At 37.7% G+C, this 19,568-nt stretch overlaps 1 protein-coding gene and 1 long non-coding RNA gene across 8 annotated transcripts; one reads left to right on the forward strand and one right to left on the reverse strand.

Moving 5' to 3' along the window:
- Positions 1 to 4,953: 4,953 nt before the first annotated feature.
- On the forward strand, positions 4,954 to 12,601 carry LOC122310628 (phenylacetaldehyde reductase-like). 6 transcript variants are annotated; one of them, XM_043124701.1, is made up of 8 exons: positions 4,954 to 5,117; positions 5,544 to 5,723; positions 6,793 to 7,031; positions 8,310 to 8,479; positions 8,899 to 9,090; positions 10,038 to 10,200; positions 11,745 to 11,931; positions 12,213 to 12,601. In XM_043124701.1, exons 1-8 carry the CDS (start codon positions 4,963 to 4,965, stop codon positions 12,355 to 12,357), a joined length of 1,431 nt encoding a protein of 476 aa, XP_042980635.1. In that variant the 5' UTR covers positions 4,954 to 4,962; the 3' UTR covers positions 12,358 to 12,601. The 6 variants fall into 6 exon arrangements, with proteins under 6 accessions (XP_042980635.1, XP_042980639.1, XP_042980636.1 ...); XM_043124705.1 differs by lacking the exon at positions 4,954 to 5,117 and adding an exon at positions 6,309 to 6,463 and having other exon boundaries at positions 5,167 to 5,723; XM_043124702.1 differs by lacking the exon at positions 4,954 to 5,117 and adding an exon at positions 6,309 to 6,463 and having other exon boundaries at positions 5,172 to 5,723; positions 6,567 to 7,031.
- Positions 11,960 to 19,212, reverse strand: LOC122310629. Of its 2 annotated transcripts, none has more exons than XR_006242650.1 (4): positions 18,755 to 19,212; positions 14,108 to 14,192; positions 13,539 to 13,595; positions 11,960 to 13,456 (listed from the first exon to the last, which is right to left on the reverse strand). It is a non-coding gene; the product is annotated as an uncharacterized LOC122310629 (long non-coding RNA). The 2 variants fall into 2 exon arrangements; XR_006242649.1 differs by lacking the exon at positions 18,755 to 19,212 and adding an exon at positions 15,784 to 18,748.
- Positions 19,213 to 19,568: the final 356 nt, after the last annotated feature.

Here is a 19,568-nt window from a genome sequence, read left to right on the forward strand (position 1 = left end):
CTGCAAACTTTTCCAAATCTGAGATGTGAATCTTGGGTCCCGATCCGACACAATACTCTTCGGTATGCCGTGCAACTGCACTATTTCCTTTACGTACAAGTGAGTCAACTTACCCAAGGAATCGGTGTTATTAACAGGCAAGAAATTAGCACTCTTAGTTAACCGGTCAACAATCACCCAAACCGAATTCTTTCCACTAGGAGTCCTTGGTAAGCCCACTACAAAATCTATCGTAATGTTGTCCCACTTCCACTCAGGAATAGAGAAGGGTTGGAACATACCCGTGGTCTTTGATGTTCGGCCTTGACTTGACGGCATGTGTGGCATCTTTCAATATACAAAGAAATATCCTTCTTCATTCCTTCCCACCAATAATTTTTCTTCAAGTCTCGGTACATCTTCGTACTGCCAGGATGAATTGAATATGGGGCCACATGAGCTTTTGCCGTAATTCGCTCCTTGAATTCTGAATCTTTGGGGACCACTATACAATCTCAGAACCGAAGAATTCCATCTTTATCCATACTATAATGCAACGGCCCTCTAGATTTTCTGACTCTTTTTCTGATATCCAACAGCTTCGGGTCCTTCCTTTGAAGAGTCTTCAATTCCTCAAAATCAGCTACTCGAATATCAAGAATTGAAGATAACACTTTCTCTTGCCGTGAACTTTCAATAAGGAGTCTTCTCATCCTGAAAAGTAAATAATCCAATCCTGACGATTCGACTTTATCTTCCAAGTGTGACTTTCGACTCAAAGCATCAGCAACTATATTTGCCTTCCCCGGGTGATACTTGATCTCGCACTGATAGTCACTGATTAACTCTAGCCATCGCCTCTGCCTCATGTTCAGATTCTTCTGGGAAAACAAGTGCTTCAAGCTCTTATGATCGGTGTATACTTCGCAAACTTCCCCATACAAAAAGTGCCACCAGATCTTAAGAGCAAAAACAATCGCAGTCAATTCTAAATCGTGCGTCGGATAATTCTTCTCATGATCCTTTAGCTGACGAGATGCATAAGCAATAACCCGTCCCTCCTGCATAAGGACACATCCCAATCCAAATTTAGAAGCATCGCTGAAAACTACAAATGGCCTGTGCGATTCTGAAAGTGCCAACACTGGTGCAGTTGTCAATCTGTTCTTCAATTATTGGAAACTTCTCTCACACTTGTCTGACCAAATAAATCTCTGACCCACTTTTCAGTCCGAAGTGGATCCTCTTCTCCCGTGAAGGGTGGAGTTTTATGCGCTAGGAAGCGCTCATAGGTGCATCCAGCTTGCGCCACTCCACTAGGCCATCCTTGTTGTGGCCAAGGCCCTCCTTGTTGTAGCCTAAAATTTTGCTACATGAACTCGGTCATTTGCCTTAGCGCTTGGGTGATGGTATCATCTCTCGGTGTATCGTCCTGAGGCTCTTGAGTAGACTTTCTTGGCCTCACCATTTTCCTGCCACAACACAACCTTTGACCCCCTTTAAGAAACGAAAAAAACCAACAGCATAAAACCAAAACTAAAACCGAAACCACATAACAAGAAAATAAAATATACTAGCATGCAATAACATAACTAAATAAATAAATACAAACAAGTTAACTCAAATAAATTCAAATCAAATAAGAAAAATCAAATAGCAAACTTTACTTAAGATAAATTTCAAATCACAACTTTAAAAACTTTTTGGTACTGCACTTACGGGACATGTGGTTTTACCCAGAGCCAAACCGCTCTGATATCACCTGTGACGCCCCCAAATCCTACGTACGGACATGTAGAAATCAAGACGTTGGGATGATGACAACACGGGTCACCACCCTATCGCCAAGTGCCAAGTGTGTATATATGCAACAATTGTGCAAATAAAAACACGCAGCGGATAACAAAAGTCTCATAACTAAGTACCATAATTTTTCTTTATTTAATACAAACCCGTTCAAAACATACATAATAAATATTACAAGCCACAAATATTGTTTCAACACCAAACTACAAAGCATAAACTCCAAATTAATACTTCGGCGGAGCTGCCTTCTCGGGCTCAGCCTCCTCCTCCTCCTCGACCTCTGCATCAAAATCTATGGTACTAAAATGGTGCCGCAGGTAAGTAAAGATCCAAACGCCACAAGATAAAAACATATTAAACTCAAACAATATTCATGAAAGAATGCAAATGCACATAATTTATAAAACCACATTTTTCCACGCATGTCAAAATCCCATTTTGGCCCAAAACATAACGTTTTAAAATCAGTCCTTGCCATTATCCCAGATAATGGCCCAAAACAAGAAACTACCATTTTTCCAGAAAATTGATCACAAAGCCTCAAACATAACCTCGCCATTTTCCCAGAAAATGGCACATATCCAATATCCAAAAACCCGATCCAATTATTGCATGCACCATGATCTCTCCTAGGAATCATCCGCACACTCTGGCTCATGTGTCACACCGCAGGTAACAATTACGCATGTGACACCTAAACGAGCGATACCTAGTTCTCGCGCCCAGCTCGTACCTGGACCAGGCCATCCTCTAGTCCCCGCCAGCCTAGGAACTACGGAGTCGACACGACAGCGTTACCATATCGTGCGATCCGGTCGTCGTCCAGCAACAATTCAGGGGATGTCACTCAGTATTATCCACTCCCGAATGACCAGAGGAGCTCCACCGAGATAATACCTCATCCCGACTTGGGGTTGTGATACACAAGCACCCGAAAATCTATTTACACAAATAAAGTCAGTTTTCTCAATTTAATAAATGCACATGAATGCATCATGCAATGCACACCTCAAGATACAAATCATCCAACCAATCACAATATCATCAAAATCAAACAACTCTGTCCTCAATCCATCCGACCCCCGACTCCTCGGACTTAGTCCGGAATTAACCAACCAGTCAAATAAATAATTGTAAGAGCAATAATATATTTAAATCTAATATAGAGTTTGGAAAATACTTACAGGGCTATAAGGTATTTTCGAAGGATCACGACGTTGCAAACGGCAGAGAAAAAGTAACGTAACAGTGTATTTTACACCGTGGCCGTGGGTTATAAAATACCCACTTTCGAATGGGGACAAACCAAGACTTGAAATTGATAAGGAATGACCTAGAGATATTTATGAAGCTAATGGAAGTGAGTTTTGGTCGTGGGTGGCGGTAGAAGCGAAAAAAGAGCAAATCGGAGTTGAGCTCGTGGGAGCTGCTCCGGCAACGGATCAGGGCCGGAAATGGGCGAGTTAGGACGGCAAGAGGTAGGGGATGAAGTGATGAAAAGATGGTGGTCAGAGGTGGAGCGACGGCGCCGGAAATGGCTAAAAATGCCGCGGCTTAGATGGGCTCTAGGTGGCTAACGACGGCACGGGAGGGACTGATTTTTGGTGGGGAGGTTCACCGACCGGAGGGGGAACTTTCTGGGTGGGTGGTGCCGGCCACGTCGCCGACCAGTGGCAGGTCTAGGCTGAGGAGCTGGACAGTGATGGGAGAGAGAGACAGAGGTCATGCACGCGGGAAGGAGGGGAAAAAGAAGAAGAAAGAAAAGAAAGAAAGAAGAAAAGAAGGAAAGGAAAAAGAAAAGAAAAAGAGAAAAAGAAAAAGAGAAAAGAAAAAGAAAAGAGGAGGAAAAGAAATGAGGTCCAATCCTCACCTCCGGAGTCTAAAAACTGATCCGACGAAAACAAATTTAAAAACTATAAAACGACTAAAATAAATTAAACACCACAACAAACTAAAATAAAAACAATTAAAATACAATAAATTAAAATAAAATAACCAATATATTAATTAAATTAAATACTCCTTCAGTGAAAATACACATAAAAACGGAGTATCACACATGGTCTTCCCAAGGCCATAATCTCGGATAGAGTCCCAACCTTCCTAAGTTCATTTTGGAAGAATTTGTTTGAATTACAGGGGTCAACACTGAAGTATAGTTTGGCTTACCATCCTGAAACAGACGGCCAAACTGAGGCCCTTAACAAGACCTTGGAGGGCTATTTGAGGTATTATGCCGGGTTGAAACCCATGATTTGGGTTCAATGGCTACCTAGGGCAGAATGGTGGTACAATACCTCTTACCACACATCATCCAAAATGTCCCCATTCGAGGCATTGTATGGATATATTCCTCCTAAGCTTATGGTTTACGTATCAGGAACATGCACAAATGAAGCTGGGATCAACATCTTAGAACCAGAGAACAAATCAAGGCACTACTCAAGGCTAATCTCGAATTTGCACAACAAAGAATGAAACTTTATGCAGATAAAATAAGAACAGAGAGTGAATTTGAGGTGGGAGACTGGGTTTACCTCCGCTTGACGCCCTACCGCCAGAGGACCGTCGTAGCCCGTCACAACATGAAGCTATCATCGAGGTTCTTTGGACCTTTCAAGGTGGTCCAACGACTGGGAAAGGTGGCATACCGTCTTGAATTACCACCTGAGGCCCGAATTCATCTCATGTTTCATGTTTCCTGCCTCAAGCGGAAGCTTGGAGTCCAGATTCGTACCTTACCTTCCTTACCACCCATCAACACTCAAGGAGAAATTCAACCAGAACTAGAAGCTGTAGTAGAATGCCAGATGAAGAGACAAGGTCCTAGGGCTGTCACCGAAGTCCTAATTAAATGGGTTGGGGCACCAACTGAAGATAACAGTTGAGAATTGTTGAGGAAGATACAGGAACTCTACCCCCACCTTGTAGGTAATGTCTTTTAAAGGGGAGAGATTGTTATGATCTCTGTTAGTGGAAGGGTTGAAAGGGAAGAAGTGGCTGTCGGGAAGAGGATGACTTACCGTAGCTTGTGGATTATGCGAGCTAGTTGAAGAAATGAAGTCAAAGAAACTCGAAGCGCACCGTTTGAGAGGACTTGAAGCGCACCGTTTAGTTTAATGTGCATTTTTTTCAGCTTTTAGTTACTTTTATTTACAGTCTGTAGTCGTTATTTTCATGTGTATGTGTTATCTTCTTATTGGAGAGGGTTGTTATGTCAGAGAGCATTTGAGAGAGTGCAGGAGGCAGTGGAACTTCATTCTAGACAATTATTTTGGATTTGAATCCACGTATGGAGGTTGGAAGGCTCTCGAAGACTTCCTCAATAATATGTATGGCTCTATGAGCATTTCTATCAAACATCTTCCCTGCATCCTTCATTTCCATTTCTATAGCATTCACTTATATTTTTAATATCCAGAATTTACAATCAACATACAACACAAGCTGTACACAGTTTGTACAAATTCCCTATTCTATCCTCTATACAACAAGGTCCATAACAAGCCCCTTCGCCGTCTGAACCCAGTGAATAAAAACAAAAAGAAAAGTGCCGCATGAAAGATTCCCCCCATTAATCCAGATGTCTTCCCCCCGTAACACAGCAAAAAACAGAGATAAAATGAAGAAATAAAAATTTTGTAGAAAATCGAAAATGCCTCTTTGTGTGAATCTGCCCAGCGTGCCTTTTTTTTTTTACTTGTGGATTGCTCTCTCTCTTGCTGATTTCCGGTTTCTGCTCTACGTTGAGGTCCCAGATCGTGCTCCTGCTTCGGGCGAGTGCCCCTCTGCTGTCCGTGCTCTGCTTCCATTTCCAGAGTGTGTTTCGGTGTATACCTCCTGCAGCTTGCGTCCCAGCCGTCCCAGGCTCCCAGCTTGTCTCTGCGTGATCCACTGTGCAGGTTTGGTGATTGGCGTGATCGTGCTCCACGTCCAACGTACGTGATACGCTGCTTTGATCTTTCTTTTTTTTTAGTGCTGCACTTTGTGTGTATTTTCCAGATTACTCCTATATGAGAGTAGTAAAATTTAAAATATTAAATTTTATATGAAGCACTGTATTATAAATATTTTCAAGTCCAAATTATCAGAATTTATTAATTTATTCAAATATTATAATTTACTATATAATTAAATATTTAATTCATTTTGATCAAATAATTTAATCATTTAAACAATTTAATCACTTTAACAATTTAATTACGCAGTTTTGATACCTCATCATCTACGTATGTCGTGTTAGATTGAAATGTCCTTATTACATATGTTAATCCGAGCAAAATGCTCCCGCAAGAGACATCATGTGTTAGGTTAAAATGTCATAGCCATATATCCAAACTGATCATTAAATTACTCTTACAAGTTACAACAAATCAAATTAAACACAAGCAGTCTTCATGCAAATCAAATCGAAATCTCTACATACAACTAAAAATTTTCAAAGCTAGACTAAAAATCTCTAGAATCATACCAGAAATATCCAGAACTAGAAACCAAAAATCTCCCTAACGGGTGAATTCCAGGACTGACATCGGTGGAAAATATCTCGAATGGTGCACTTGGATTGACCACGATGGCACCATCGGGGTGCATTCATGCTACCAAGTGATGCCGAAGACATGATTAATCCAACTTCTCTTCCCCATCTGTGGTCGGAGAAGTTTCTTCCGCCAAGCAGGTTAGCATATGTTTTTTAAAAATTGTATTTTTTTCATGGGTTCAAAGGACAAATTGTGATTTTTAAATTAAATTAAAAAAAAAAGTGTTTATCACGTATGCAGAAGTATCAATCGTTGGAAGATATTGAATTGAACGTAATTTGGGGAAAATTTTGTGATCTATGGAAGGTGGTCGATGTAAGTGGAACTGGTTGCAATGTTGCATCATGGCTTGCGTCCGGATACACCGCTTCGTTGACGGCAACATGAATATTTATATTTTTATAGATAGACTCGAAGAAATTTGTGTTTTACGGCAAGGTGGTCAATCAAAATGTAATTGGAGCAGGTTTGTATGGCGTCATGGCTTGCGTCCGGATACAAACACGGAAATGGTGTTTTATAAGAAGTCGGTGCGAAGAGGGACAGAAAAAGTGGTGGTGCAGAAAAGGTACCAAGGAGAAAGAATGAGTGGTGGAGCAGAGAAGGTCGTGTGCGTAACCGGAGCGTCAGGATACATTGCGTCGTGGCTGGTGAAACTCTTGCTCCAACGCGGATACACTGTCAATGCCTCTGTTCGTGACCCAAGTAAGTACTCAAAACTATTATCACATATTATCTGATTCTCTCGTCAGAGTACATAAGGGTTTCTTCTATAATCGATGTTTTCTTTAATTTTGAGCTCCTTGAGTTGGGAGTGTATAGGATTTTCCTTTGCCATGAGAGAGGGATACGGCTAATACTACATATATTTTCTGCTGTTTTTTTAAAAGCTTCTTGAGTATCTTGGAACCAACTCTTGTAGTCTTATAAAGTAGTTGAACAGCTTCGATCAACTGTCGGTTCACTTTGCCCCAAACTTCCTTATAATCACTAAGAAAAGATTATTTTTTGCTTTCAAAATTAGATGCTTTAAAACTTCTTTAGGATCTCATAAACTTGATGTTTAAGAAGGGAAAGATATGAATATTGGTAATGCTAAATGGATATATTAAAAAAAAAAAAAACCCTCAAAGTATGGCGGAAGAATACCATGGGAACAATCTCAAAGGCCATCGAAAAATTTTAACAAAAATGTACAACCAACACTCAAGTGCCAAAAAATCAAAAGCTAAAATAAAACGTCACAGATCACCGTCTCAAATATGACCAGCCAATTTTATCTAATCGAATTAAACCCCAAATCTGCCCATGAATGGAAGACGCATCATAAAAATCCGACATCAAACCTTGCGATCCCTGCTTTGCCAAAAAATTTGCCACCATATTGGCTTCTCTATATTTATGGCGAAAACAAACATTGAGCTCACGTACCATGCTTTGTACTTCCTCCCAAAAATCCCAAAGGAACCAAAACTTGCATATCCCAGATGCTAACCAACCAACAATAACTACAGAGTCTGATTCTACCAACACATCCCGTAAATTTAATTGCCAACATAACCGAAGTCCATCATACAAAGCTTTACATTCAGCAAAGGTATTGGTGGCATGATCATATGTATGCGCAAAGCCCCCAATGACGTCGCCATTATAATCCCGAAGAATGCCCCCACCCCCAGCCTCACCCGGATTCCCGCAAAAACCTCCATCCACATTGAGCTTTATTCTTCCTCTGTCCGGAGGACTCCATGCAATTAATTTAATAGGTTTTGAAGAAATAGGAATAATCAGACATGCGAGCCGCTCCATGACCTCTCTATCCTCTCCACCCATACGCTGGAATTTTTTCATTTTGCAAGCCATATCTCTAATCCATACTTTGACTGATCGAATAATACTTTAACTAAATGGATGATTTTCCCCCCTGAAAGGATGCACTATATGTAGACATTTTATGGGTTCAACTTTAAATATGTGCCACAGATGACCCAAAGAAGACAGAACACTTGCTTATGCTGGATGGAGCTAAGGAAAGACTTCATTTGTTTAAAGCAGACTTACTGGAAGAAGGATCGTTTGATTCCCTGGTTGATGGATGTGAGGGCGTTTTTCATACAGCCACTCCTGTTTATCTCAGTGCCAACAATCCTCAGGTTCGTTCTGTTTCATGCTAATTGAACCAATGCAAATGTCATGTATTATCCCAATGGGTCGTATAATGCTTAGCTGTTTACCAAAAGTGGATGAATTTCAAGTCCCCTTATAATCTGAATTAGTCCATGATGTGACTTTATTCTTTCATGGGTTTATTCAGATGAAATTGCCCTCTTGGGCTTTCACATATGCTTGTTGATATTTATTGGATACATCTTTTATCTACAATTAATACTACCAATAGATCTTCTCTAATGTTCACATGCAAGTCTTTGTTAGCATCTCTTTGAACTCATTCAAATTTAAGATGGAAAAATGCCATAGTCTGTCCAGATACTTTGCAAGAGTTTACATTTAAATGCACTGGTGCATTATCAACTTACCCAATTCAAATGCCTTTGTTTATAATTCCTTTCAGGCTGAATTAATTGAGCCAGCTGTGAAGGGAACACTTAACGTTCTTAGATCATGTGCTAAAGTTTCATCTGTTAAAAGGGTGGTTATAACATCTTCAATGGCAGCGGTTGTATACAATGGAAAACCCCTTACTCCTGATGTGTTAGTTGATGAGACTTGGTTTTCAGATCCAGCTTTTTGTGAGGAATCGAAGGTTCACATATATATGCTAATTTCTTATTACATATTATCTTTTTCTCAAGTTCTTTGCTGAAGCTACATATGAGGACTTTAAAATGATTTTGTGACTGCTTCTCCCTTAAACCATAATGGCACGTATATGAGGGCAAGCCTGGGACAAGTTATCTTGTGCAGACAATATGTTAGTCTGTTATTTCCTTCTTTTGTTTCCTTTTTCCTCTTGATCGTTTATCTCCTATCTTCTGTGGGTGTAGCCCTGTAAGGTGACCTTATTCATATCGAAAAGCTATATGTTTTTTGAAGCAGGAGCTTTGCTTCTGTTAAGCCATGTCATCGAATCTTGTATTAAATAACTATGAATTAGGTCATTTAAGTATAAAACCATTTGAAATGTCACATCAGTAAATATTAGATTATTTGGGATTTTTAGAGTCTGAAACACTTTGCATTGTTTTCTATGCTTCATCTTGTTATTTTTAATAATTTTAGTATTAATTATATTGCATCAAACTGTTATTGATAGCTTTGAAGAACATATTGTTTTCCATTAAAACTTATTTATGCTCTGTGTCTCTGTCACTATATTTGAATGATTAAGTGAACCATTGCCCCTGAACTGGAGCCAAGTGTTGGCTATGGCAGAATCTTAATTTGAACATCCAATTCTCTATTGGCTTCTAGAAGCTTGTATTGAGGGAAAAAGGATAAAAGTAAAGCAGTGGTATATGCCCTAAATATTCTGCCCCCACTGCCCTGGGGCCAGGGGGCATGGAAGAATTTTATCGGAAGCATGCCTTCCATGCCTCCTCGTATTTGCGTTAGTAAATATGGTGTTCAAATGTTTTGTATTCGGTTTAGTTGTGTAACATATATTATTTATCAGCAGCAGTCTTAGATAGTGGCTAATTATATTGCAGCCACACAAATTTTCTGTCTCCTAAAAATAATTGCTTTCTTCAGCTTTGGTATATGCTTTCAAAGACCTTGGCAGAGAAGGCTGCTTGGGAATTTTCCAAAGAAAATGGAATTGACATGGTAGCAATGCATCCTGGGTGGGTGAGTGGTCCCCTTTTACAGCCAATTATCAATACAAGTTTGGAGCCATTTCTCAAACTTGCGAAAGGTATTATCCGGCCCGTGAAATTATTGTTTACCTTTCTATTTGAATATTGTTTTTGATCGGTTAACTTTCTATTTGAATAGTAACAAATACTTGTGCTTATTAATTGGTGGAAAGTGTTTGCCATGCGTCTAACCTATTTAAGTTTGACTCTCTGGCAACCTGTTTTGAGGTGTATGCAATTATTTGTAATGTCTTCATATGATACGTTAGATATACTTTAAAAATAAAAGTATATTTATAATCTAACAGATCACATCAACTCACATAAGTTTTTGGATTTACTTTGTGGGATTTCTTTGTGACTAAAACGTTTCTCAATTGGAATTGTGTGGGTAAATATTTAATTTGTTATTTACTTTCTATTCTTCTTCTCATAGTTCATAGGATAGCACATCTCGCTGCAGAAACCTCGAAAAGAAAATTTGCATGCATTTTGTTTTGTGCTGGGTCACTTTCTTTTGCTGGAAAGAACCATGTGAAAAGTTCTATATAGTTGAGTGGGAGCAATAAAATGAATATGCTAAATAGCAGGATTAATAGCAATAGCATGCATGATACGTTTATTCCTATAGTGGTTGTCTGTATCCAAATGCAGCTCTTACTCAAACTATTAGTAACTATTTGCCAAAATAAATCAGTTATTATTTCAGTACTTTTAATGAAAGGGGTGGCCTGCCGTTTCCTTCCATGTTGCTTACTCTCGATTCGTGAACTCATGTTGTTTTCCTGAATTCTGAGTACTCCAGTGTAGCATCCTCATCATGCTATCATCCCTTCATCCATCTTTATTTTTCCCAAACGATTTAAATTTGTCATTAGAAGTAATATATTGAATCTTATTATGTACAAATCCCTGAGTTATTTGAAACTATAACAATTACATGGGAATAGATGACTGCTCATTCTTAAGGTGCTTCATATGGAAGGTCAAGGTAAAGATGGCAAGACCTAACTTATGCTCACCCACAGCCTTGACAGAAAGGCAGAAAATATGGGTGTAGCTTCTACTACAGGTATTACATGCAGGAAAAAAAATAAGCAAATAAATAAAATAAAATAAATAAAAAAAAATTGAAAAGTCGATCACCAGATGGTTTATCTCACTGCATAACATCCCAATTATATCAACTTAATACTAAATAAATCTTACAAATTTCATCTTGAACGATTTTTAGTACTTATACACATCTATTGGAATTACTTGTCTTCTTCATTATGATGGAACTCTTGCAACGACTATGTGGCATGCAACTTTGCTTCGGACTGTTTGTAAAAGTTATAAAGGATTGGTTTAAAGATTTTTTTTTTTCTTTTACAAAGAAGGAATCATAATTCAATGGTAATTTCATTCTTTAGGGATGTTTCAAAAAATTGAAAGTTATCAAGATCTAAATGCATTTCCTTTGAAGGTAATTTTGGAAACTATACGGCTGATAATCTTTAAAAACGTCTTAGTTTTTCCCAGAAAGTGGTGTCTGCCTGATTCCCTCTTCTAAAAGGCACAATCTTTTGTGATGCAAGCAGTTGACATTTCTCTTATGCAGGTGCTGAAAGTATTCCATTTATGTCTCCCAGATGGGTTGATGTTAGAGATGTTGCTAATGCACATATACTAGCCTTCGAGAATCCATCAGCCAGTGGAAGATATTGTTTAGTTGGAAGAGTTCTCCAATTTTTTGAGTTTGTGAAGCTTATGCATGAACTCTTCCCTGATATAAACATTCCTGAAAAGTAAGCGATGTATCCATATATCCAATACTAGCATCAACTTGTCAATTTTCGATTCACACTGGTTACACATTCAAGATTTACTATGTCATACATGCTTACAGGACAAAAAGATAACTATAACTCTTTTCTAAACGGCCATTTACCTCAAACCGACGGTTTTGAAGCTTTTGTACTTGGTTTATGCAACCTGTTAATTAGATAGTGTGTTCTATAACATATAACAGCTACTACCGCTGTAATAGAATTCAGACACAAATTGACCTACACTTTTTATGTTGTAGATGCGGAGATGACCATCCTTTTGCATCATCCTACATGGTATCCAGGGAGAGAGCAGAAAGTTTAGGCCTTAACTTCACTCCTGTGGAGGTGACTTTAAAGGACACTTTTGAAAGCTTGAGGGCGAGTAACTTCTTCAATATCTGATTCATAGCGCATAGGCAACTCATGCTAAGTTGTTATAAATAAACTTTGCCTACCCTTCAATTTTTACGTTTCAAACATCACTGGCATCAGCTGGACTGCCTATTTTTGCAATATTGCAGAATGCATTTCATAATAATGATTTCATAAAGCAAGTGTAACTTCTACACTTTTGCTTTTCAAACATAATATTTATGCATTTTCGAGTATATTTCCTATGATAGTATTGAAATTGTTTTAGTTACTATATACTAAAATCTCTGTTTTTTATTATTAAGTAATATTAATGCCAATAAGCCAGTATTGATTTAACAAATGGTACTTCACAAACTTGAGGGCAAGAGAGTCATGGACTAAGAGCAACTGTAAGTTTTTATGGCTATGAAACTACTTCACGTTGCCCATTTTGAATTACAAGGAAGCTTCATTGTTCTTAAAGTAATTGCGAAACTTTGGACACAAGGGTGAGACGATCCTAGAGTTGGAAACAATGAAACAAGGCAAACGATCAAAACAAGTGCACAATAACTGTACTGAAACTCCAACTGCAACAAGGACAAATTTTCAAAGTTATATTTTCTGGAAGCAAAATTACTTCAAATTACTTGTATGCATTTTATGCCATTTCACAATTTATTTTGAGATTATCTATCCATGTTGAAACTTAAGTCTAAATGTGTCGTTTTTAAATAGAGGACCAATCATAAAGATTTTAATCGTTCACTTCTCTTTCCTTGCGAGATAGTTAGTGTATGAAACACCATTTTTGGCTTATGTGGGACTAGAGTGAGTGATGCCTTCCAGAATAGTGCATCTCTTAGCATGTTGGAAAAAATAGTTTTAAGAACCATCATTAATGTGCATCATTGCGGGAGATGGCATCAACTTGTGATAGTGAGAGAGTGAGCGGTTATTAATAAAATCTTATCACTTCAAGTAGTGCAAAAACACTATATGGTATCTGATAGCTATCGCAATAGTTGCACACCGATCAATTACGTATTGGGGTTCGGTCAATTTAACTCATCCATAGCTTCAATACTCTATCTTTACCACCTGAATCTACCTTTTCACCATCTGGACTCCAATCAACAGCATAAACCTTTTCAAAAGCAGTAACCAACATGTCAATTTAAAATTCAGAATAAGATATGAAAGACCTTTTTTTTAGACATAGAAGATACCTCATCTACATGACCTGGAAGGTCTTGTCTCAACTTTTGTGCCCAGATATCCCATAGCTAGACAATTTTAATAAATTTCAATCAAAGGTCATGTATATGCTCATCCTTGGCAAAAAAATTAGCACCACATCAACTGAGGTCCACATCTACATATACATGCTTTTTAGTAGTGTTTACACAAATTCAAAAATTTATTCATACATAATCGACTACAATTTGTTCATTCTCCAAGTCGTAGGTGCTGGGGTACTTCATTTATTGGTACAGAAGAAGTTATTCGTGATTACAAACTCAATCACAATCTCAAAGTACAAACTCAGTCAGAGGCTATAAAACAAACCTTATGGCAGTGCATAGCATTCTGCGATCTCTTCAAATCTTAAAGAGATGGCATTATATACATTTCCACGACACCATTTTTTGACAATGCATAATCCCTATACATCTATTCTTGTTTATGTAATGCCCAACTTTAGAACTATTTTTCCAACACCTTGAGGAGCCAAAAGCTCTTAGTCAATTCAAGACTTGCAACTACCAGAAGAAAGAGTAACAGTTTTAGAAGTTACCTTGAGTGTGGAATCTTTACTGCCACTCAAAAGAAGCCTACTGTCTGCAGACCAACTGTAGGACAGAATGCAACATCTAGATTACCTACAAGATCAGTGAACGTAGATGCATAAATGATGTAGAGAGACATTTGTGCTGGAGTGAAGCAATCGGTTTAAAGGAATCCAACTTTCGATTTAAAGGGTGCAACTTCCTGCACCATAGTCTAGTTTGCACCACATCCTCCTTTTGGTTTTGTGTTAGCTTTAAGTACACTACCAACCTATCAATATAGCCACAGGAGGAGGATGGGGAAAGGGGAAAAAATTTACATCACTAATATGCTAGTTGGAACATAGTGGCAAGGAATAAATAAACTGAACAACTGCATGCATGCCCAGAAAACTTGGATGAAATTACCTCATTAATTGTTTCAAGGCATTATAGTTTATCGTTGAGAGACTATGGTGGAACCTCACTTTAGAGTAATTATGAGAGAGTAATACTTAACATTAATGGCCTGGGGGGACAAGAAAAGCACATAGTTGACTTAGCTGGACTGTTTATGTAGGGTATGGGTGACAGTTAATGTTTGAAGTGGGCATGAAGTAAGCTAGACGTGGTGATTTTGCTTTAGTATACCTTTGGTATCCTGCTAATTAGTTAAATTTTGCAACAATTAATGGGCAATAGACCATGTCAGGCAAAATACGTGCATGCTTATTTTTCTGCTTTATACTATCATAGTCATTTGAATGGATAACTGACACATTAACTTGCCAAAAGTGTTGGTGGAGAGTATACTGTTTCTGCATATTATAGCCTGGCAGTCTCAATCTGGAGTAGAGTCTTCATGAGGAGCAGCAACACAAGAGGTAAAATTTGGTCATTTAAAGCTCATCGCACACTCAAATAGTCACTAATTGTTTGCTGCAACACATGTATCTTTATTACAAGTTCTAGTAAGCTTAATAGTTAGCATAATATAGGAGGATGACTGCAATGGATTGTGTTATTATTTCATGTATGTGTTGTGGTAATATTTTACTACTAAGCAATATGCTAGAAAAGTAGTACTTGAAGTTATGTGGGTTGTTATTTAGTGAGGTTCCAGTAATCATCATTGCATGAATATGCCTCATGATATTGTCATATTATGTTCTAATGTGCTTTTCAACCCTGTCCAACACCTATAATTGCTGATACACTGTCAAGTGCGATGGAATTTCAAGAGAGTTGATGGCATAAAGTGTCTGAGGAAGGGGGAGAGGATGGGATCCTTTTGTACGACGACGACCTGAACCTTACGCATTTATAGGCCGACCACGTCGACCCCCTATAAATTCACAAACCCCTAGAGACCCTGATGAGCCAAGTGACGATGACTCTACCAAACCTCCAAGTGATGCGGGTTCTCCACATCCAAATCCAAGGCCGGGACCTGAGAGTCAGAGAGACAATATTGGTAGGCTAAATGATTTGCCAATCTTTTGAAAAGTTGCTAATTGTGAACAAGGATATGTGGAGTAGGCCAAGATTACATACTCCTTAACAGGATAATGTGTTTATCTGATTGTTTAGTTTTTAGCGAAGCCCACCACAATGCCTGTAATGGAGCCAGTCAAACAGAAGAAACCTGGATGGGGACCTGCGAAGTGCATTGAGTTCGACAAACTTCAAAAGCACGGTAAAATACCTCTGAAAATAAACGACGATGGAGAGATGGCCCCATGTTATGAAAATGCCGAGATGTTTACGACGCGAATCACCTGGATATTGAAACATAATGTGGACATGAGTTATCGACAATGGACCGATGTACCCAAGGCCGAGAATGACGAGTTGATTGAGCGAGTCCGAGTAAGCCATTTACTCATGTTATTTAAAATTCCACTATAGTATGGCAATATGAAAATGACATTAACAATTACCATATGTGTAGGGTAACTTCGAATTGGATTGGGATCTTTATAATCATCAAATGGCAATTACGAAAGCATTGCGTAAGCTTTTTAATGCTTTTCACCATGGCTTGCACAAAAAGTATCTTTCATATGGTAGCCATGAGGAGGCATTGGCATCCAGGTCAATCTTGGTCGACCCAATAGTATGGGCTAAACTATGTGATAGGTGGGGAAGTGATTCATTCAAGGTATGTATTCTAATGTCTTCAATCGTTTCCATTTTTTCTATTCTTGTATTAGACATAGGCATTGAAGGAATGAATTCATGTTAACCATATTTCATGACATTGGCTTGTTGTGTGCAGAAAATATCCAACCAAAATAGAGAGAATCGCAAAAAGCGCAACATCAATCATACAGTAGGGAGGAAATCGTTCGCAAGGATTCTAGAGGAAAAGGTATAAGATTTGTGATCTTTAAAAAATATACACATAGGCTGGGTATATTTCTTAACATGAAAAATTAGCAAATTATTGTATGGCATAAACTGTTGTGCATAATCATGAGCTGCATTGGATGGCAATGCTAGTATATATTGTATATCAATTTCTGAGTAGCATGTTAATGGGACACAAGTCCATTTTCACTAGCCAGTCATGCATGTCAAGGTTGGAAATTACCGAAGGTGCATTGTGGTTTGTTAATACATTGGACTTGGTGACAAGCTAAACCAATTCAGTACACTGTTGTTATATGGGCATTAAGTTGACAATTTATAGAGCTACAAAAATTTAGATGAGGCTGTTTCAGTTGGGGTTGATTAAGGCATCCAAAATTTGTTTAGGTAATGTTTTTGGCCAACATGAATTGTTTTGCGATGACCATATTTTTTTTCGACATATAGCTTTCTAAAGGGGTCAACTTGGTGGAGTTCTACGAAGATGTTTGCTAGTCGAAGAAGAGGAATCAATTCATGACTATTGAAACAGAAAATATTCATGTGAGTCATTCTACTTTTCAGTCCAATTAGAAATGTAAGCTAGAGCTGAACTTGTTGCTAATGCTTGGTTAATAGATGTGATTTTCCAGCAAGGGATCAATCCCCCATATAACAGACTTGTGTGTATGTGCAGAAAGAGATGGTTGAAAAAATGAATGGGTTGGAACCTGAAGAATTTACGGAAGAGGCAGTGGCAGCTATATTTAGGGAGGTACTCGAGCATAGAGCTGGCTATGCAAGAGGCCTGGGTGAAATGGTCATCCTAGAGTCAACAAGAGAACATGACCATCAACGGGATAAAGAATACGCTGCCTTAGTGGAATGACATCAGAAAGACGCTGAGTATCACAAGACAACTGTAGAGGTTATGAAAGGAGATATGATTAAAATGATGGAGAGGTAACTTGAAACTAACAAAATCTTGAGGTGGTTGTCGGCTAAACAGCAGTCAGCGGGAGAGTCTCAAGGGGAGACTCAGTGACCAAATGTTAAAAAAAAAAAGTAACATTTATTGGAAATTTTTGGGGTTAATATAGTGGATGGGTTTTGTTAATAGGTGTGGGAGGTTAGACATAATTTTTTGTGGGAGCTAGCGGAGTAGCAGGTGTGAGAGCTATTGGGCTTGTGATATATCTTAGTACCCATAGAGTATTTTGTATAGATGTGAAATGGAGTACTGTAAAATCCATGTCCCTGTAAACTAATAGGGGGACACATGATAATATTATTTTGGTGGTTTGTTGGGGCAACTCATGCATGTAAGTATCTAACTTTAAACTATTTTCATTTAAGTAGTAATGCAAAATCAGATGTAGAAGAATAACAAATTCTGTTTTTTATCACAGGTTTCGAGGGGTTCAGTTGGGGTTGGTTGCTACCTTGGTGGCTGTGTGAACATATAAAAGTTGATCGACTTCTACAAATATACAGTGATCTGAATATATATGGTTCGACTCGAGATTGGATGTTAAAGCTGGAAGTTCATAAATAGGTAATGTCATTTTAGACCATTTTTGCTTCTTGGCATAACTGTGCAGTTATTGGTGGCTGTTTACAGACTAATCATGAATTAATCCTATAAATAAATGGTAGGTTATATAATCTTGCATGGTAATTACAATTTATCAGTATTGAACAATGTTGATAAATGTTTTGTTGTCATTTCTAATTACAAGGAGTGGTGCATTCACTTTTATTGAGTTAGAAACTTGTGTATGGTCCAGTTATTGCTGGTGAAATTAGTTGCTTTATTGTGTGGCTGCTGTTAGGTCAATTAAACATGAACTGGGTATACTAACACACATATTGAATCCCCTTCTGAGTAGTTGCAATTAAAACCAGTCAATACCAGTCATATAGCCTATGGCTTTATACCTTTGGTAGTTATATTCTATCCATGGTTGATGATTAATTTTAGCACCACAAAATGGATATAAATTGTATGCATGGTTTCTTAAACTATTAGGGAAATGCATGTGAACAATGTTTGTTGCTGCTAAAATGGTTTACCAGTTGGTTGAAGTAAGATAGAGCATAGTTGTGAAGATGTGGTTGCTCATATGTGCATATTGGTTGCTGCCCTTAAAAAAGCATGGCAGTAATTTTATGGTAAAGATGGCCTGAAATGCTGCACCTTAGTTTGGTGGAATTAAGGATGATAGAGAGATGGTGACAATGGTTTCAGTCTTCATGCAAATCAAATCGAAATCTCTACAGACAACCACAAATTCCCAAAGCTAGACTAAAAATCTCTAGAATCGTACCAAAAATATCCAGATGTAGAAACCAAAAATCTCCATAACGGGTGACCCACTGTTGCGTTGACCTAGCGACCCACGATAGAGTTAAAGAATCGAAACAAGAAATATTGAAAATGGGTAACCCAGCAACCACATTAAAAACAGATTAAACATTAAACGAATGAGGCTTATGAAAAAGGAAAAAAACCTTAAACGAATGAGACTAGATCACTCACTACTCAGATCGAGGTCGGCTCATTATACGCAACCAGCTGTACTCATGAATGCAATATAAACATAAAGGAATATTTAAATATTATAATACTTTTTCATCCACAAATTAAATGCGTGGATTTGTTTTCAAACAAGTTCTTGGATTGATAGCTATTTAAGTTCTGGTAATTTGGATAGTAAGTTGAGATGATATTAGTTAAGATAATTTTTGAATAATAGTGATATATTTGAATTTAGATGAGATGAGTTAGAAATAGTTTGAGTTAAAATACTTTATAGATTTTGAAAAAAAAAAAGGAGAATAAGTTGAATAATAATATTATAAAATTAAAATATTATTAGAATATAATTTTTTAATATTATTTTTATTTTAAGATTAGAAAAAGTTGGATTGTTTTTTTTATATTTTGTTTAGAAGTTTAGGAAAGTTAAGTTGTAATAATTAGGCAATGATTAGATGAAAAAGTTCAAGCTTTAAAATCGAAAAGTATTTATGTTTGTGGTGTTTGGATATTGAGTTGAGATAATAAAAGATATAATGGGATGACATAAGATAAAAGCATATTTCTATTCAAATCAGGCTTAGTAGTTTCTTTATATATTT

This window comes from Carya illinoinensis, chromosome 5, assembly GCF_018687715.1.
Source record: "Carya illinoinensis cultivar Pawnee chromosome 5, C.illinoinensisPawnee_v1, whole genome shotgun sequence".
Taxonomy (NCBI): Eukaryota; Viridiplantae; Streptophyta; class Magnoliopsida; order Fagales; family Juglandaceae; genus Carya; species Carya illinoinensis.